The sequence below is a fragment of the Psammomys obesus genome, unplaced genomic scaffold, assembly GCF_907164565.1.
Source record: "Psammomys obesus unplaced genomic scaffold, mPsaObe1.curated_primary_1811, whole genome shotgun sequence".
Lineage (NCBI taxonomy): Eukaryota > Metazoa > Chordata > Mammalia > Rodentia > Muridae > Psammomys > Psammomys obesus.
In genome coordinates this window covers 5,723,810-5,745,019 of record NW_026587032.1, presented here as the reverse complement: position 1 = coordinate 5,745,019, position 21,210 = coordinate 5,723,810, and the positions used below count along the sequence as shown (strand labels likewise).

Here is a 21,210-nt window from a genome sequence, read left to right as displayed (position 1 = left end):
TGCCTGACCTGCTGGCATCTGGCAGAGTGCTGCTCCTCATGCAACAGGAAGGCTTTGGAGAAAGGCACTCCCAAAGAAGAGGCCTGTAGAAGCCACCCTTGTGGGAGTGGAGTAGGCCCAAGAAGTGGTCTGTCTCCCAGAGGAAGCAAAGAGGAGCTGTGTGTGGGAAGCGCCGGGGTGACGCTCAGCCACATTCTTTGAAGTCACCATCCTTTCCAGGCTCAGCAGTTCTTAACACCCTGATGCTCACAGAGAGCCATTCCTGAGGCTGAGCACTCCCATCCCCCGAGCCCTGGACAGGGCCTAGAGAGGCTAAACACACTTCCTAGAGGTGACTGGTGAGGAGATAATTCTAGAAAGATGTCAGCGGCTTGGGTTTCCTCCCAGGTGGGAAGCGGAAGGGCACCACCCGGAGACTGCTTCAGGTTCCAACAGTCGGAGAGCTTCGTGCAAAGAGAAGTGTTGGCATGCGAGACACCATTCGTACCAACCACATTACCTCCCAGCTATGGCAGTGCTCAGAAGCTGTGCCGCCTCTATGTGGACCAGACCTTCTTCCCGGAGACAGCATAAGATAGCCTGAGCTTCCTCGCAGTCACAGAGGAGATTAAAGCACACACAAAACAGTCCCTACCCAAAGCCAGGTCAAGCTGCACCACAGCCATTTTCACTGCCATCGGGGGGCTCTCATTCTGTGCTAAGTGCCGTGCTCAGGGCTTTTGCGCTCGATGACCTGTGACTAGTCCATCCTCAAAAGAAGCTCCACGATGATTACTGTCACTCTTGTGACAGAGGTCAGGGATTTCAGGTACAGGTGTCAGGTGGCCCACCCAGGCTGGGGAATTTTCATCAGGCTGTGGGGTGACAAATCTGGACCCTCGTAAACTGCCCAAGCCACAGTCTCAGAGAGCAGGAAGGTCAGCCTAATGGACATGGAAGCCAGAGTAGATGTAGAGTGCCTTTCTCCACCACTCATGGCCTAATTGCCCTCAGACAGGGTCACCCACTGAGTCAGACAGCTGTCTGGCTAGCCCAGCTGTCCAGCGGGCTCTCAGAATCCAACTGTCTTTGCTCCCAACACTGGGGTGACAAGCGCACACAGCCATGCCTGGCTGGCTTTGTATGTGGATGCTGAAGATTCAAACCCAGATCCCTCAAGCTTGCCGAGCAGCAATCTTACCTACTGAGCCATGTCCCCAAACCCCAAACAACCCTCCCCCCACATTGTAATCATTCTCACTAATGCTGTTTTAGGCAATGGCTTCTCTCCTGAGAAAGGAAGAAGAGCCAGCATTTGAAGCTCAGCTTTGTCTCAAGAGCAAAGGAAAGAATTGGGCCTGCTTTCTGCCTTCCCATCTGCTATCAACACTCAGCAGAGGGCAGCAAACGGGAGCCATGGAAAAGATAAGAGGGAGGAGAGCGCCACACGGAGAGGGAGCTACACACGCATAAACACACACCCACCCACCGCAGCAAGCGGAATTGTTTAGCTTCCTCTAGCTTCCAAAGTATGAACACTCCGCCTCCTCCAGTGAACAGGGCCAGGCAGGGAAAAAAAAAAAAAGTCGAAGCTGAAGAGACAGAAGTTCTTTTTTCAGCTTGAGAAAAATGTGCAGTGGACTGGCTTTTGGTGTGTGGAAGGGACCTGTGTGAGGGGAAAGGAGGGCGGCGGCAGGGCTATCGAGATGAAATAGCAGGACAGCTTTCAACCCTCCACTCTGTGTTGGCAAAAATCTGGGCCCCAGCCTCCCCAGCTTTGAACGAGGCCACACTCTGAGTCTCAGCCCCAGACGAGCAGGGTTGATAGGAGCACAAACTCACAGACACAGTGTCTGCACTTGAGAGTGAGTCGTCCAGGTGGCTGAGGGGTGGTGTCCTCATGGTGACTGAGCCCGATGCCTGGGGCGACACCCCAGGACCCTGGGTAGACGCACTGACTTCTGCTCTGGGTATATCTCTCTCCCATGAGTATTCAGATTCTTCTGTAGGGAGCTATTCTTTCTCCCACCTGAGGAGACCAACCCACGCCCAGCTCCAGCACGGACGGGGTACACCGGCAGACGTGTGGTTGTCACAGGTTCTGAGCACGGAGAACCCCAACCTGGGATAGGAAGACCGGCTAGGGATCAAAGGAAGGGCAGTTTCTTCTCTTCTACACAGGCAGCCGGAGACAGACTCTTTTCCAGGATCATGTTCTGCTCCCACAGGGACTCGGTCTAGGTCGGAGCTAACAGAGAAAAACCCAGAAGCAGGAGAACCCAGATCACCCAATACTCAGAACCAGGAGTCTGTGAGCTTCTGTATCATTTCAGGCTGAATCCACTGTTATTCAAAATAGAGACAGAACAGAACATAAGGGGGCTCTGAGGACCAGTTAGCTCAGTCTTCTGAGGACAGTAACACACACCTCTGAATCCCTCTACCCCAAGCTGGGTCCCTTCACAGCCTTAACGTTTAATTCATTTTATTTGCCGGCCTCCAGGACTCGGCGAGAACATCTTAGCTCTCAGGGGAAATAATGGCAGAGAAGGCGCAAATATTAGTCTGTAGAGGAAAATCCTCGGCTGTGAAACGGAGCGTGAACCTCTGAGCACTGCATTCCGGCCTGAATTCCTCCTGTGAGAACCTGTTTAAGTGATCAACCCCTCCGGGGCTTCAGTTTCCATCAGACAAAAATAAAGGGGGTTCGTCTAGGGGTCCTCTGACGCCCCCGCCTGACTTGACGAGTTCAGTCATTCAATAAACACATTCTACCTTCCTGGTCTCCAGATATTTCAGGGCAGGAAGGCCACCGTGGAACCCACGGGCACTCAGACCTGTAGAATCTACTTTCTGCCCCCACTCTCCCAGACATGAGAACAGTGGTTCTCAGGAGAAGCAAGATTCTTACACCAACCCCCTGCTTCGTCACATATCCCCAGAATATGTGAGGACCAGGGCTATGCAAAACAGAGGTGCCACCGTGAAGAGCAGTGAGCTCTCACAGGGCGCCCTTCACCTCCAGGTGCCTTTTATAAAGCGACAAAAGACATCCTGGATGCCATTTCTGAATAAGAGCCAGCTGTAGACAAGGTACAATTAGCGAGCTAGATGGTTATCTTCTAAATAGGCCTTTTCGTTCCCATCCCTGGTTCCATTATCTGTTATCTGTCACCGGAGCCAACACACACAAAAGCTGCCTGAGAGAAGAAGCTAGAACACGAACAAACACCTAAGTCGGGGCTTCGGCTTGACTCTAGACCTTTCCTACACAAAACTCACGGAACCCTTGGATGTCTGATTCGGAAAAGCCATAACAAAACATCTATTTCCCACATCAAAAACAATGCCAGCAACCCCACTTGAGAAGCCCTGCTGAGCAACAGACTGAGGCCAAGTCTAGAATTGGTGGTAACTATTGATTAGGAATGCCTGCCCTGGCCATGGGTGGGTGGGGGCCATAATGCCTCCCTCCTTTCTGAATCTACGTGCATTCCACAGGTGAGGAATACCAGGCCCAGAGAGGTTAAACCACTTCTCTGAGGTCTCAATGGGATCAGGGCAAGAGAGAACCAAAAGTCAGACTTTCCTCCCAGGCTTTCCTCAATGTGGATTCCTTGGCAGACAGGAGGCCCAGGAGGAGAAGGAAGAGGCATATTTGCCCTGGTAAGTCAAGAACCCTTCCCTCGTGGCATCAGATTTCATCTGGGCAAGCTGACAGAGAAGTGATTAGCAATCTAATGGATACCAGCTCCTCTTTGGAAAAGCAAAGAAACCACTCCAGACCACACTGCCATGGTGCTTAACTTGCTGACGGGTAAGGTTCTACTACCGAGCAGACTGAAAAGAGGGGGAAGTTTTGATTTTGGGATGTTCCAAGAATAAAGTTCAGCTCTGACATAATGAGAAAAAAAAAACCAAACAGATACTTAAAAATCACAGACACCAGTATTCCACGATCTCACCAATCTCTACCGAACAGATGCCATTACCCAGGGAAGCCATTTCCCACGAGAGTTCCTGGCTCAGAAGTGGGGAGGAGCTACACCAGGATTCCTACTGGGGGATTTTAAAAAACGAGCTCCCAAGCCTGCAAGATGAAACCAGTCGTAGAATTAAACCAAGATGTCAGGCCTCCTAGGGTGTGGGGAAGAGAAGGATCCCCAAGTTAAAATAAAAATGGCCTTGAGGGCAGCTTTCCTTATTGGATTCTGCAGCCTTCTGTGTGACCAGCTAGAGCCCGAGTATATGACGTGGGCTTTACAAATCAAATGTCCTGCCTGGTGGCTCCAGCAGCATTGGGATGAGGCATCATAGGGCATCAGAGGACTGCTCAAACTGAGATAAGTAACCTCACGGAAGAGCCACCAAAATCTCTCAAGGGGATAAAGTCCCAACAGGTGTTTTTCCAGAGCAAGGTCTCACGTAGCCAAAGTTGGCCTTTAACTCTCGGTGCTGAAGGCTGTTTCCCAGCTAGCCACCTGATATGGAGGAGTGGGAGAAGCCAGCGTCTTTTCTGGAGGCCAGCTGACATTTAGAAGAGGGACGGGAGGGCTCTGCATCTGCAGGATCGAGGAGTACAAAGGGGCTGTGTGGAAATTTGGCAGAGCGGTCCAGAAAGGCGGCCCATGAATGCGGAATCCTGCCACACCTACCGGGGCCCATCCTTGGGAAACAGGTCCCTTCTGTGACCCCCCAAGAAGCAAGGATAATCACATAGAAGCCCTCCTGAACCCCTTCACCATTTCTTCCTCCCTTCTATGGCAGACAGAAAACCAGAGCGCCTAGACCAGCCCTCTCAGGGAGGTCCAGGTAGCGCCTCCAAGAGGCACGCAGTAGCTGCTCCTCTCTCTCTGCTCAAGAGGTGGCCTTACTACATCAATACCCTCTTGTACAGTGAGTAATTTACCTCGAAAGCTAAGGCCAAACTGACAGTTAACCTTGACCTTCTTGGTATACATCTGGGTCTACAGAAAATGAACATTAGAATGTCTCTGGCCTTCGTGGCAAGTGACATATGAGGGCTCTCTCCGAGCTGAGGCAGAATGTCAAGAGCTATTTTAGAACTGCTCACAGCTATTTCACAGGAGAGTCTACACCTGGCTGGACAAAACAACCCCCCCCCCACCTCCCGCCCAGCCAGGGCCATGTCCAACAGGGCATCCCAAGGTAGGAATTCGATAAGGGACCTCAGGAAAGGAAAAAGAAGTGGTCTGCCCCACTCCCCGCTGGTACACTCCCCAATCATACACACAGAGCAAGCAAGGCTCAGAGAGGGAGGCCAGAGGCATCAATGCCCAGCAAATTAACAGCTGAGCTAAGAACGGTGGCCTCCTGTCGCTGATGCCACACGAGCCAGTAACAGAGGGAAGAGATTCCCCACAGGAAAACTCCACCCGTACAGAGTTTAAGGCAGAGAGGTCTCAACTGGCTTTCAAAATTTGAGCCAGGAATTTAGGAATGGAGTTTCCCAACTTTCCAAACAGTGAGATCTACCAAATAGATAGATCACCCAGACCTCTAGGATGATTTACAAATTACCAGAGAGACAAGCCAAGTTCAAATTGATTAGCTCTGTAGCAAAGAGTCTTCCGTGCCCCCGAAGCCAGAATGCCCAGATGGCAGTCTAATGCTGGAAGGAAAGGGGGTATAGCCATCAATCTCAAGAAGTCAGCCTCTTCCCTCAAGGCCAGCCAGCAATCAGTCAAGGCTGACCCTGATGCACACCTGCCCACTTCCCGTGGGGTTAGGAAATCCCAGAAGCAACTCTGAAACGTCACACTAGAGGAAACAATTCAAGTATGCCCATGTGTGCCAGGAGCTGGGATGATCAGAAGAAAGTGATGGAGCTTATCTATTCCAGGAGGCTGCTAGTACACGCGAATTCACACACATACACAGAAAGAGAGTGAGAGAGGGAGAGAGAGAGAAAGAGAGAGAGAGAGAAAGAAAGAGAGAACACAGACCATCCCAGTTTTGTCTACAAGAAATACATCTCATTAGTACAAAGAAGGAAGGCTGGATGTGTTCTGTCCTGGGGGCATTAGACACCTGTGGCTCTCAGACATTTGGAGAACCTTCTACCAGAGAGCCTCTATGTGGCTTCTGAACTCCCCCAATGTCAAAGCCTGCAAGCTGAACGACAGACAGTCACTACCCAACCTCCTCTGGGGCATCGGCTCAGGAGTCTCAAAAGAGGCACAAAATCCGATTAAGATAGAGGCTGGGTCGTGTGGGGGCTGGGAGGAGGGATGGCTCAGCAATTAAGAGCACTGACTGGTCTTCCAGAAGTCCCAGGTTTGATTCCCAGCACCCACATGGTGTTTCAGCGCCCCCTGTAAGTCCAGTTTCAGGGGATCCTATGCCTTCTTCTGGCCTTAGGGAGCACCAGGAATACATGAGGTGCAGACATACAGGTACCAGGCAAGGCACACATACACATGAAAGGAGGGGAAAAAGGAAGGAAAGAAGAGAGGGAAGGAAGAAAGACAGAGGCTCCGGGTAGGCAAAAAGAAAGGAAGGAAGGAGGGAGGGAGGGCAGAAGCTCCAGGCGGCAAACCAGGAAGGGGTCTAGTCTGAGTCGAAACACTAGAACCAGCAAGTGAAGATGGTGGGATAGGGACAGAGACGGTCTGAAGAACACCAACAACGACCAGTACCTCAGAGAGAACCATCCTGGGTGGAGATGCTGGTACAGACCGCAATAAGAGGAGCGGGGTAAACTAGAAAAAGCGCCTAGGGCTAAACACTGCTTTAGGCTGGAGTAGGCGGCTGGATAAGTCTTAAGCCTCGATGTTCCCATCCCCAAAATGGGAAGCTCTGACTCGGAGCAGACGCGAAGGACAGGTGGAGCAAGGAACTGCAGGGTGGGGGCGAAGTCGGGGAGAGGGTGCTCCGACCCTCGGCCGCGGACCACTCACCTGTACCGCCGCGGGGACCACTGCCGCCCCTGATCCCCCTGGGCTGCCGTCGGGCTGTCGCTCGCGGTACAGAGCCCAGAGCCCCACGTTGGGCAAAAGGACCAGGGCCGCAAGAGCCAGCGCCACCGCCTGCAGGAGCCGCTTCTCTTTGCGCCTCATCGGGGCCGGTCCGCCCCGCCGCGCCCCGCCGCGCTCGCCCCCGGCTTTGCGCGTCCGCCCGTCCGCCCGGCGGCGGCAGCAGTTCGGCCAGCAGAAGCGGCCGCGGCGCCGGCCCCGCTCCAACTCCGCGGCACTTCCGCTGCTCGCCGGCGGGGGAGCCGGACGCCTCCACCGTGTCGCCGCCGTGGGGGTGCGGTCCCAGCCCCACCATCCCTCGGCATCTCATCCCACTTCCTGCACCTCGCCTTCCGCCGAGAGATGCACCGCTGAACCCTATGCGCCTCCATCCTTCAATCGTCCACCTACTTACTGAGAATCTCCGGCCTTCAGGGTGCACGAGGGCCCGGGCTCTCGACTGTTCTCCCCCCGAGGGCCGTGATGGTGCGTCCCGCTTCTCTGCCGCTCCCCGCCCGCTACAGCTTTGCCAAAGTCCGGGAGTTGGGGAGTTGGGCGTTCGCCTGGGGCCCCGGGGCGCGCGATCGGGGACGCCCCAGGGAACCCGCGTGGCTCTCCGCCAGCCCTCAGACCGCAAGAGCGCCGGGGCTGGGCAGACACGCTGCAACCTACAGCGCTGGGGCACTACTGTAGCCCACTCTTTTCTTGGCTCTGCCCCGGGACATGCAGACCAGACCAGTCTTTGACCTAGGGACTCCGCGCAACCTGTGTGCAGAGGGCACCTTGCGCATAGCTCAATAGGCGACCTGGTTTTCTTCTTCCTCCTCTGGAAGCTGCGGAGTGCTGGATGCCCTGTCGCCAATCTGAGCTCTTTGCAAAACCAACGAGGAGGTGACCGGAGCTCTCCTTGCGAGAGCTGTTCTCAGGCACATCCAAGACGGTGGACTTAGACTTCCGTCCAGTCCCAAGTGTGCTTCGGGATACAGTGCCCAGAGCACGTTCCCGAAACCTAGTGTCCTTTCTCGAATTCAAACCATCAGCGAGTGCCCACAGTGGACCAGACAGTGACCAGGCGTGAGGAGCAAGAAAAAGCAGACGGCGCACTGGTGCGGGGTGGGGGTGGGGGGTGGGGGGGACGGACAGAGGGAGGAGCTGCATCGCTGAAAGCTCAGTTGTGCGGGCCAGAACAGGGGCGACTTGTCCAAATAAGTCCGCTTCTGAGCCTTGGACATGGACCCTCAGGAAGCTTGCGGGATCCTCCTCCAGGCGCTCAGTACCTGTCTTTTAACAGCGTGCTCCCGGATGCCCAGGGGCAATGCCCTGCTCTCTGCTTTCCTCTTTGCCAACCTTCCTTCGGGAGCATGCGTTCGCTTGATCCTCTGCTTCTCCAGCGAAGCCACTGAGCCCTCTGACTACCCACCCCTGTCCTGGGACCAGTGTCCTAAATTCTACCCTGATAGTTCTGGTTCTAGGCTGAGCAGTGATTTTCCTGACATCACGGCTGGGTCACTCCACTGCAGACTCCACAGTCATCTCCCTCGCTGCCTGGCCCTTCTTTCTCTGGTTCTGTTGCTAGCTTTGTGTGTTCCTCCGTGTGCTGTTGACAATACAGACCCTTGAACAAAAAGCAAACAAAACTCTTTATCTATGTCAGGAGACACACCTCTATGTCTAGGGAAATCACCTCATCCTCCACGTCTCCGCAAACCCAGCCTCCTTGCTTTTCATCAGAACATGGTAGGCACTCAGTCCTACAGCAGAACCTTTGCCTTATCACCTTTACCTAGGTGTACCCTCTAACCGTTCTCCTGTCTATAGCTCCGACCCTTACATCTTTTGAAAAAACTTTTAGGGACTGATGGCTCAGTGGTTAAGAACACTTGCTGCTCTTCCAGAAGACACAGCACACACATCACCCACAACTGCCTGTAACTCTCGTTCCAGGGCATCTCTACTGGGCTGTGTGGGCCCCTGCACACATGTGGTACACAGCCATTCATTTAAGCACACACACACACACACACACACACACACACACACACACACACTCAATAAATAACAAATGTCTTTAAAAATAATTTGTATGCTGAGACTCACAGCCAAACTTTGGGCAGAGCGCAGGGAGTCTTATGAAAGAGTCAGGGGGATAGAAAGACCCAGAGGGGATAGGATTTCCACAAGAAGACCAACAGAGCCAAAAAATCTGGGGCCATGGGGGGCCTGAAGAGACTGATGCACCAACCAAGGACGGTGCATGGAGAGGATCTAGACCCCTCCTCAGATGTAGCTGATTGACAGCTCAATCTCCGTGTGGGTGGCCTAGTAAGGGGAGCAGGGGTTATCTCTGACATGGACTCTATTGCCTGCTCTTTGATCACTTCCCCCTGCGGGGGGTGGGGTGGGGAGGAGGGTTGCCAGGCCAGAGAGGAAAAGGATGCAGGCAGTCTTGGTGAGACTTGATAGGCTAGGGTCAGATGGGGGAAGAGAACTCCCCCTTTCTGAGGACTAGGGAAGGATGATGGGAGAAAAGAGTGAGGGATGGTGGGACCAGAGGAGATGAGGGAGGGGGCTATGATCAAAATGTAAAGTGAATAAATTTTTTAAATAAATTTAAATAAAATAAAAAAAACAAAATTTTGTAGTGTCCTACAATATACATAACAATTTTTATTACCATTTTAACCATTGAAAAAACACTTTCATTACATTTCTTTAGTGTGTTTATATATGTGTGTTCCCCCAGGAGAATGAGAATGAGGGATGCGTCTAAGATTCAGAAAGTAAATGAGTCTTAGAAGACTCAGGAAATTTAGAAAGTTACAAAATGCCAAGGTCCCTCCCCAGAGTTACATAAGCTGTAATAATCCGGGAAGTCTTCAGGATCAACCATGCTGCTCTCAGGTTGTGAGCAGAGCTCCAGCGTGCATGAGCTGTCAGTGATGCCTCTGCAAACAGCCCAAACAGCCAACTGGCTTCCTAAGCTAGACTTGGGTGGAATCATTCTTTGGTATTTTGTCAGTGTCCTATCTATGCCAGACAGCTACTCACACCTTCCCAGGAGAAGTCACACAGGCATACCCTACAGTTTGTTTATCCAGTTCTCTGGTGATGGACCTGTGGGCTGTCCCCGCCATTCCCCAGTTGTGAGTAATGCTGAGCACCCATGCTGCCATGAGTATGCAGCTTTGGTGTGGTTAAGATAACAGTGCTTCCCCGTCCCCGGGCGCAGTTTAGGTTGCACCGGCTGTCATGATCCTGCTACAAACACTGTGCCTTCCCTTCACCTTAGAATAAGCCATGAGAGGACTGAAGAGATGGCTCGGTCAGCAAAGCACTGGCAAAGTGGGAGGACCCGAGATCCAGTCTCCAGAGCCCAAGTGAAAAGCTAGGGTTACGGAAGTGCATACCCATGATCCCAATGATAAAGGAGATGGAGACAGGTGGAGCCCTAGAAGCTCTTTGGTCAAGCAAAGTAAAGAGAGGGGGGAAGGTGCCTGTGGAATGACACCAAAGTTGTCCTCCACCCCCGTACATGTGTGCGCACACACACACCAATAACCCGTGAGACTCCTTAGCTCAGTGGGAGCCTAGATTTCGCCATTTCTCACCCTCTCAAGTTGCCTTGGTTTTTACAGACACACCTGACAGCCTTACCTCAGGGCCTACCCACATTAGCTTTGTGAACTTGACACAGCCTATAGCTGTCTGACAGGGGACCCTCAACTGAAGAACTGCTTAGATCAGATTAGCAGGTGCGCGTGTCTGCAGGGGCTTGCCTTGGTTGTTGATTGATGTAGAAGGGCTCTGCCTACAGTGTGAGGTCCCCTCGGCAGGAGGTCTTGAGTTGTAGAAAGCTAGAGGAACACAAGGCTACGAGTGCACTAGAGAGAGAGCAAGCAGCCTTCTTCTGTGATTCCTCCCTGGAGCCCCTACACTGACTTCCTCCAACGACAGGCTGTGACCTGGAAGTATAAGCCAAACTACTCCCTTTTGCCCCACCCCCACCCACAAATTGCTTTTGGTCAGTGTTTTATCACAGCACCAGAAGGGAAACCAGAACTGGGCTTTTGCCTTTGCAGATTCCTAGACCTCTTTTCCTGTCAACCTTTGCAGGGTTCTCTTCATTCTCTCAGGAACCAGACCAGAGGTCCTACCTCTTGAGATGGCTTCCCTAGCCAGCATCTCAGAAATCTCATCTCCATTTGCTTGGTTTTCCTTGAGAGCAGGTCTGGGGCTGGGCCCCCCTATCAAGAACAGAAGTCCTGAGCATTTGTTTCCTATAAACACCTCCATCTCGGCCAACATATAACCTGCCTTTATTGCTGACCAGAAAATTGGGGGTCCTCATCCTGCAGAGGAATCTGTGACAAGTACCCAAGGACCTCAGTTCGCTGTCCCCTACATCTTGTAAAGCTGATGTTCTGCTCAGTAATTCCTGGCTGGGCAAAACATGCAGTTAATGTCTCTAGAGAAAAAAAAAAAGCATTCTGTGTCTCTCTCCTCCCCCCTCTTCTTCCAGCTCCCTAGAGCATCCCACAGGAAATTGGATTTGAGCTTTCTCTCATGACTTAGCAAAGTCACTTGTTGATCAAAGCCCTCAGCAGCTCAATCTGCCCCCAATGGGGACTCCAGTCTGAGAAGCCAGCTTTAATCTGAAGTCTCTTTGATCACTCTCTACCATGCAGGATGGGCCCGACAGGAGGAGGGCTCCCGGGATTTTATCCTACTCACAGAGAAAATGCCACTTCCCAGGAAAACCAAGCTAGCCAAGAGCTGAAATTCAGAGCTCTTGCTTACAGACCAAGCCGTGTCACTAAGCTTGCCGTGGCCAGTACATGAGATTGTGCACACAAAGGACTTATGGCAGACTCTGTCCACTGTGAGTACAGTAACTGTGGATGGAAAGAAAGCTCATCACCAACAGGATCATGGAGGCAATAGAAGGGGAAGGGTCAGCTGCAGGACAAGCCACACTTTGCTGAGCTGTACCTTGCTCTCCTCCTCGCCTGAAACCATCTGAAGATAGCTTTGCCTGCTCCTCGGGTTCTGGCCCTGAGACTCTGCATTTGCTCTTGATTCTGTCAGCTGCTTGCCAGATCTCCCAAGTGTCCAGCTGACACTCATCAGCCTGCTGGACCATGAGCTCTTTACACTGATCCTTCTGAAAATGCTCTCTTCCACACCCATGTCTCACTGTAGCTTCATCGCAGCCCACAGCCCTCTTTGCCACAGGCTTCTCTCCTCCTTCATCATTGGAGGCTCTAGACAGAGTATCCTCTAAGAGCCTTGGGGCAAGCATCTTGTCTTCTCACGCCCTGCCACTTCCGCCCAGGGAGAAAAGCAGGAACCCTGATGCTTCAGAAGGGATTACATCCTCTGTGTCCAGTGAGGTTCCCTTCCCATTCTCACTTCTTTTGGCATTACTTTAATGAGCTGTTTGTTTCTTTCGTGGCTGGCTGGCTCCTCAGTGTTCTATTCTGTCAGCAGCAACCGGAAGAGCCACTCAAGGAAGAGGGTAGCAGGTGCAAGCCTTCAGCATGCCTCTCCAGCTGGGCATGCTCACCTCGCCTTCAGAAGCCCTGTTGCAGAGCCAGGCTGGCTCAGCCAAGCTGAGTGTAGGGACATGAAGTCCTTGAGATGTAGGTGAGGTCAGTCTGTTTCAAGCACTGTTTAAGCTTGTCAAGGCCTTGAGCAGATTCAAGCTCCATTTCTTCCTCAGCTGGGCTTGGTGCATAGCTGTAATCCTAGCTTGGGAGTAGGACAATCAGAAGTTCAAGGCCAGCCTACTAGGCTATACATGGAAGCAAGCCTAGACTATAACAGAGGCCAGCCTGGACTACACATGGAGGCCAGCTGGGACTAGATAAGATATTCTTTCTGTCTCTGTCTCTCTCTGTCTCTGTCTCTCTGTCTCTCCCTTTCTCTCTCTCAAACAAAACAAAAACAACCAAGTGGGGCTGGAGAGATAACTTGGCAGTTTAGGGCATTTGCTGGTTTTACAAAGGATTCAGTTCCTAGCACCCACATAGCAGTTCCCAGCATTCCCAACCACTGGTAACTCCCGTTCCACGGGCTCTGACTCCCTCTTCTTGCTTCTGAGGGTGCCAGATACACACACAGTGTGCATACAGACATGCAAGCAAAGCACCCTGTCCTAGTTTGTGTCTCTGTTGCTGTGGTAAGACACTGGCCAAGAGCAACTTGGAAAGGGAGGGGTGTATTGGGCGTACAAATTACAGTAGTCCCTCATCAAGGAAAGCCAGGTCAGGAACCTGGAGGCAGGAATTGAAGCAGAGATCATGAAGGAAAGATGCTTACTGGCTTGGTCTCCAGTTTGCTCAGCTTGTTTTCTTATATTACCCAAGACCACCAGCCCAGGGCACTAGATTTACAACCCACCGAATGGGTGTTGGGAACTGAACGCATATGGCCCTCTGCAAGAACAGCATTGGCTCTCAGTTGCTGAGCCATCTCTCCAGCCCCTAATCATTTTTCACTTTTGTACAAAGAAAGCGAGAGTTGAAGATGGGTAGTGGTGTATGGGGCAGAAGGATCTTTCTGGGTGTCTGAGTCTCCCTGGAAAGATCTGCTCTTCAGGTGCCTCTGCAAGATGAGGAGCTTGGGTGCTATGAAGCTGTTGGCTGTATGCTAGAGTCGCCATGCTCAGCCCTGCACCCCAGGCCAGTAAGCCAGGCTCTCCAGAACTCTGAGAATGCTATCCTCAGGGTACCACTTTATTTCCATAGCAAGTTAGAACCTAGGCTAGCTTTTTTTTTTTCTACACAGTGGGTCACCTGACATTTCATTAGATGGTACCTGCCATTAAACAGCAGTGAGGTCAGAGAGGTCAGCTTGGATCTAACAGCCAAGAGTGAATCCTGAAATGGGCTTGGTGCCTCTCATCTGAACTTACTGGTCAATAATTTGAGGGGTAGACTTCAGGTGGCAGTACTTTCAGGTAACCATAACTCTTGGAAAGTAGAGATGGGAGGCTCAAGGTCATTTTTGGCTACTTAGGATGTTCCAGTCCAGCCTGAGCTACAAGAGATCAGGCCTCTAAACAAAAAACAAAAAACAAACAAACAAACAAAAAAAAAAAACAGGAAAGAAAACAAACAAAAAGAAAAGAATCTGACTGGCTGGTGAGAGTCAGAGCCACAGAAAGTTAAGATCCACGGCTGGGAAACAGAGGCTCTTGGAGAGGGCAGCTCCACTCCTTTCTACTATTGCAGTGTGGTTTCTTCCTCCCGGGTCCATTAACCAGGAAGTGCTAAAGGCACCACATCACCTCAGTCTGTCCTTCTGATTGCCTGAGTAAAATCCACCGAGTTTCCCCTGAGATCCACAAGTCATCTCTCAGCAGAGAGGGCTGGGCCAGAAGTGACTCTACCCTCAACTGCTGTATTTGCAGATCTGTATTTGCAGATCATCATCTCTTCTTTGGTTACAGTGATCGGTCCAGGGATGGGTGCCAGAACTAATGGAAGGTACATTTGAGCTGTGAGATTCAGGTCCGTGGAGGGACAAATAATCCCTGTGCTCTAGCTGCCTAAAGTGTTGGACATGAGCCTGCTGAGGGGCACGGACTGGACTGGATCCACTCTTGCTCAGGCGAAGCCTCTCAGTGCTCAAGGGAAGAGCGGAGATACATCTGCAGAAACTATGCTGGTGGTTCACACCTGTAACCTCAGGGCTTTGGAGGTAGAGACAGGGGGATCGGTTTGAATCGAGGCCATCCTCTGCTATTGGCCAGAACTTGGTGAGGGGTAGGGAGAAGGGAGGAGTCATATATCTGTTTGCTTTGAATTTACCCCCTAGGGTATCCAGAGGGAGGAGATTCTGAGGGAGACAGAAAGAATGGTGCTTAGATGTCTCAAGCAAAACACAGCTCTTTTGCTGTTAAGTTTTCCTCTTTAAGTAGCCAACGCTCTAATCACCCTGCTTTTCCCACACAAGCCTCCCTCTTTAGGCTCTGGTCCCAGACCCTCTTCTTCCCCGAAGGCTCACTGATGGGTAACACACATTTCTAGCCTTGGGGTACAATGCTTCCTTGTGGTCACCTACCGTCTGTCCTGTTGTTCTCTAGTTTCTTGGCATGGTGTACTAGACCCACAGTCAAGGTGAGCCTCCTGAGAACACAGGAAAAAGGAGTGGAGCCCACCCCGAAAACCACCACTGTCCCTAGGCCTCCACTCCACCTGACATTTCACGTGGGACCTAATAATGCTGGCTTTATTGTCTAGTACAATTTACATGTATCCTTAGCCTTCTGGGCATGCTTTGAGGGACAGATTTCAAATGCCTGCAAGAGCCTATGATTAAACCTCAGCTGTGTCCGGTGGCTGAATTATTCATTTCAGGGACTGCCCCTTCCTCTGTGGACTGGATTGGCCTAGATAGGAAAGGTGAGCTTGGACTTTCTCAGAAAATAAAATAAAATAAAATAAAATAAAATAAAATAAAATAATAAAATAAAATAAAATAAAATTCAAAGACCAGAGCTAGAGTAGCCAGTGTCTCACACATGTTAAATCTTTACACACCATCATCTCACACATGTTAAATCTTTGTCCACACCGACCCCTCCCAGGTTGGTTTTATTATTTCAGACAGTTACTAGTGATGTTGAGGAGTGTGTTTCTTCCCTGGGTTGGTTTCATCCTGTTGTATAATGCCATGGATTCATTTGCTTATTCATTCAGCAGGTTTCCATAAGGAACCTGCCACATACAACCATGAAATTTCTGGGCATCCTGTGACAGGCAAATGGATGGTACACCCCCTCCTGGGGATCACAGTCCAGGGGGAGGGGAAGGCACCGTGAAAATGAACACACAAGTAACAGCCAGTTGAGCAGGGAAAAGGAGAAAGGCCCTCCCAGATAGTAGGGGCAAATGTGGCGTTGGAATGCAAGTCCGGCACTCAGCAGTTGTACTAATGGTTGACCATCCTGACTCCATCTTAAGATTCGAAGCCATCTTATTACAACATCAAAATAAGCTCATTTCCTTTTTTTGTAAAACTTAAATTTTACCAGGTCTTGACCCATGTTCTACACCCATTGCCAGTGGTTCTCAACCTTCCTAATGCTTCGACCTTTTAATACAGTTCCTCATGTGGTGGTGACCTCAACCATAAAATTACTTCTGTTGCTACTTCATAACTGTAGTTTTAAGTCTGTTATGAGTTGTCATGTAAATGTCTGTGCTTTCCAATGGTCTTTTGTGGGTCTTGACCCCACAAGTTGAGAACCAGTGCCCTATTCCCTGACCTCTACCCTCATAAAATAAGACGTTCTGCCAAATAATTTTGAAATGTTCAGACACATTCCTACGTTAATGAAAAAAAAGAAAAAGAAATGAAAAGGAAAGGACATGACTGCTCCTAGGTATGGTGGAGGAGAAGGTTTATTGTAGATAAAAGGGAGAGCATAGACAGAGTCAGAGACAACTGGGAGGGTCTAGAGTGGACATGACCCTGACTGAGCTGGGCCATGTGGGGAGAAGGGGAAGGAAAGGGAGAAGGGAAAAAAGAGGAAGCAAGTGCAGCAGCCAGGAGGCCCCCCCAAACGAGAGTAGACAATAGAGCAGGTAACCAAAGTGGTTGGATTATATAGGGAAAGGCAGCTGGAGGAAGGGCAGCCCAGCCCCTAGGATGGAGAAGTGTAGGGTAGGAGTGGGATATGCCCGCCAGGAGGGCCCTGTAATGGGTAGGGACTAGGGGGTGCAGTAAGAACCTGACAGCCATTGTCTACTTTGATAGGCACCTTAGCCATTTGTCCCAGGTTTGAAACCCAACTCTACCAAAATTTCTCTGGAAATCTCCCCAGCCCTTGAAAACCCCCTCCCCTCCTAGTCTTGTAGTTTCAGAGGTTATATAAACCCCGCCTTCTCCTGTGTTCTGTGCTATTTCCTCAAACCCCACTTTAAGGAGATAGCCCTGTCTGAGAGGAAAAACAACAACAACAACAAACCCATGCATATTTCGACTAAAAGAATTTGGGTAACAGTCTTTAGTTCTATGGGATTAACATTATGGTGCCAGCTTCAGCTGCGGTTCTAGGGATACAGGGCTTCCTAGACTCATTCTCATTCTCTCTCTCTCTCTCTCTCTCTGACTTGCTGACTCTTCTCAGTCTATACATCACACCACCCATAGCTGATTGAACCATGTCTAATCTACAGAGCAGAGTGACAAATTGAGTTCTGCTCTTCTAAGCATATGCCACAGGAGGAGAACATGAGTTATGCCTGCCTGGCTCATCCATTCCCTGGTTCACCAAACACAAGCTATGGATTGGCCCATGACCTAGGTACCAGGACCCAAAGATAAATGTTATGATATTTTATTGGAGGTAGTAAGGTTGCTATGAGAACCCAAAGAAAGGCTCTGATTCTGCTAAGAGCCAAGTTGAAGAAGTCACAGGGTCAGTGATGCCTGGGTGAGTGTTGAAAGAGGCTTGGGGGTTTTCTGGAAAGATAGAGAAGGGGGTCAAAGCACAAGGGTTAGCAGTCATGGAGGCAAGGAGACCGTGCAGAGAGGTACAGGCATTTCCAGGAAACCCTCAGCAAAGCGCCCTCAAATAGCCTGCAGTCTCAGATGCCGCCCATCCACAGGGCCTGCCCCTGCGCTTGGCCCTGGGGGCATCATGAGAGCATCACATCAGGCTCCTGGGCACAGAGGCAGAGTTACTCAAAGACAAAGCAGTGGATTAATGAGAGAGTGAAGAGTGTGTGACAATGAACACAAACAGAAAACAAGGGAGCGAGGAGCTGGATGAGAGCGAGAGGCACCCTGAATAGGGCAGGAAGGGAAGCTGCTCCCGGCCAAGCCACCTAAAAACTGAAATCTCTAATCAGTGTGTATGTGTGTGTTTGCACATGGGACAGGGACTGACTATAAAGCCCAGGCCGGCCTAGAATTCAAAACCCTCCTGCCTCCGCATCCTGAATGCTAGAATTACAAGCATGTATCACCACACCCAACTCTATGACATAATGATGATCTGGCAGCAGGGGAGAGGCATTTTGCATGGGCCTGTCATGTCGGTCCCCCTGAGGAACTATTCCTCGAAACAGATCTGGTATAAAGGGGACTTATTAAGGGGGGAAGGTGGAAAGTGAGCCATGAGGGCAGAGAGAGAGAAGGCAGGGAGAAAGAGAAAGGGGATGCAGAGAAAGAGAGAGAGAGCAGGAAGAGAGAGGAAAGCTGGAACACAGAGAGAGTGAGCTGGGGATGGCCCAGGGTCGTCATATCCAGCTCACCTAACACACCAGGCAACGGCAGGTGATGACGCAGACAGTTGCTAGGACCCTGAAGACAGGCCAGCTAACCAGCCTGTACGCTGACACCCAGTTGCACATTTGTTTGTTGGATGTCAACGATAGGGTCTCATACAGCCAGCCTAAGGTTGCCTTAAATTCATGGAGATGATGACCATGAAATAAGTTTGTGTGTGTGTGTGCGCGTTAGGGTGTTTACGGTGTGATGACAGGTGTGTGTGTAGGTACACATGCCCATGGGAGCAAGCGGGAGCAAAAGACAGCAGGTGCCCTGCTTTATCAGCCTCCACCTTGTTCTCTTGAAACAAGTCTCTCTCACTGACCTTTGAGCTAGGCTGGCCGCCAGCAAGCCCCAGCAATCCTCCTGTCTCTGTACCCAGCCTCTTAAATAGGCACTGGGGATTTGAACTCAGATCTTCATTCTTGCAAAACAACTGCTTATCCACTGAGCCACAGCCCCCCCACCCCCACATACCCCTAGTCCTGACCTTCTGACCTTCCTCGCTACTGTGTCCTGAGTATAGTGCTAGAGATGGAATGTAAGATTTAGCGCACACTGGGCCATCACTCGATACCAACCCATCCATGTCCCCAGCCCCTGCCTGTATATTTCACATTCTTATTTCAGTAATCTGACATGTGCATATGTTATAAAATTAAGTCACTTGGTTATAGTAAAAGGCACTCCTCCGTATATCCTGGTCCCTGGAAGCCACTTACTTCTAACTGTTTTACTTTTAACGGTGGCAGACATTTGCTGGGTATATTTGTCACAGACCAAGCCCTGTGCTGAGCCCCTGCTGTACATGCCCTCCTCGAGGGAGCATGTGAGGTGGGTACCATCACTACGTTCCATTGACAGATGGGTAACTAAGGCAGGGGGCAGTTAAGTGACCAGAGGTCCCACAGCTCACGAGCAGTGGAAGTGGGATGTGAGCTCAGGCGCTCTGACTCCAGGCCCCCTCCTCCTGTGCCCTTAATCATGCAACTCCGGCGGTTTCTTCAGATGATTTATTAGTTCTGCTTCTTGATTTACCACTGCAGACAGCAGCTACTGACATCGTAGTATGATTGATGGGGCTTTCTCTCACCAAATCCCCCTCCTCTGTCCACACTTTTAGATGGTTGACAGCGAAGTCGAGCCCCGATGGGGGGCTGTAAACCGTGCATCCAAACCTCTGCTCCTAGTTCCTGCTCGACAAGCGACTGTCATCTGCTTGTGTGAGATCCACCTGTGAGGTGAACGATGGACAGTCTGTCTCTGAATTTCCAGTTATCCATCCCCACCCAGTGTAGTGTCACTTCTGTGTCAGACACCGGTGCTTGAGAAATTGTCTGTGTGCTAGAGCAAACACAGAGGAACGCTCAGGCGGGAGGCAGGCTTGGCAAACGCAGTCTGCAGTGTCAGAGGCGCAGTGCCCTCTGAGGAGGGAAGAAAGCAGGAGGAAATGGACACTCAAGGAGATGCCCTTCAGATCAACTGTCAGAAAGTGCTTCACCTTGGAGCTGGACAACGCATGCCCAGAGCAATCTCGATGTAAATTAAGGTTGCCTGGCCTCCAGCACCTGGCCAGCTCTCCATGGTCCTGCAAGGACTTCACAGCACACAGGCTCTGTCCAGCTGGGTCTCCCAGCAGACACTGAGGTTGCCCGGCTGGTTTAGCAGGCTGGAAAACCTACACGTGTTCCTGTGGAGGGAGCAGCATTAGGGGCTCTGTCCACACCGACTCTCTGCCTGTCACCCTCCACCATCTCTGGATTAGCTGCCACTCCCCTGTTTTTTATGCATATTTGAAAAAAAAAAACTCTGTGCGTGTGTTGGGGTTCCTGTGCACTGTGCAGGTGTACGTGGGTGGCAAGTGTGTGCCAGGGTGTGAACACAGGGTGTGCCTGTGTGTTGTTTCCCTGGAACCATCAGCTTGATATCTGAAATAAAGTCTCTCATGGGGACCTGGGGCTCACTGATTCGGCCAGGCTCTCTCCATCTCCCCCAGTGTTGGGATTCTAAGCATGCGCCACCAGAACTGGCTTTAAAAACAAAAACAAAAAACAAACAAAAACATGAACCAAACAAAAAAGACCAACAAAGCAGAATAGGAGTTTTGAGGATCAAACATGTCCACGCATCAGGCACTTTGCCAGCTGAGCCACCTCCCCAGGTCCCTCTAGGTCATTCCTCATTCATCCCTTGCAGGTTGGGTGACATAGAGCAGACCTTCTGAACCCCCAGGGCAGGTCATAGCCCTGTATTACTAAGTATCTGTCCCTTTATTACTCATGGCACAGCAGTGAGTGCCTCTGCTGGAGTCATTGCCTGTGTGCTGTGGGTGACCAGAACTCCCACGGGGTGGAAAGCCCCTCTGAGTTTTCCCACTACAGGCCTCCTCCACAGCCAGCACAGCAGCCACCAGGATGAACGAAGGAGAGAGTGAACCCATTAGTGAGGTGATCCAGCCTTCACACACCCCAGAACCTCCTCACACCTAAGAAAGGGACTCAGGAGCTTTCCATCGCCAGCCTTCCCTGTCCGTTCTCACACAGCTCATCTTCTGAGAGTGTAGTCACTGACATCTCTGGTGACTCTCGGACACTTCTGGGGTGCACTGTTCTCACCTCTCAACATGCTCTGATGCCCTTATCCCCAACCTCGGCTGTCAATGCTGTCACATCCTGCTTTTTCTCACGGGTTCTGGGGATCATACTCAGATCTTCATGTTTGCAGAGCAGGCACTCGAATGACTGAGCATCTCCCCGGCCCACAGCTTCAAATTTCTAAAAATCCAAATGTGACTTAGCATCTCCCTGCCTCCTTCCCCACCCCATACATATACTCTTGTTTGCATCTGGGGTAACAGTCCAGGACTTCATTTCCTTTCCCCTGCCTCACTGGCTGTAAGAGGCAATGCTTCTCACCTCATCAGGACCTGATGGCCTTGCAGGCACACACGCATGCACGCACTCACACACCCAGAGGT

General features: G+C 51.1%; 1 protein-coding gene across 1 annotated transcript in view; it reads right to left on the bottom strand.

Moving 5' to 3' along the window:
* Window positions 1-7,165, bottom strand: part of Galnt10 (polypeptide N-acetylgalactosaminyltransferase 10) — a 137,118-nt gene extending 129,953 nt beyond the window's left edge. The window contains exon 1 of the mRNA XM_055602748.1: window positions 6,900-7,165. Coding sequence (XP_055458723.1) covers window positions 6,900-7,058 — 159 coding nt within the window. The 5' untranslated portion in view covers window positions 7,059-7,165. The remainder of the gene's footprint in view (window positions 1-6,899) is intronic.
* Between the last annotated feature and the right edge of the window lie 14,045 nt (window positions 7,166-21,210).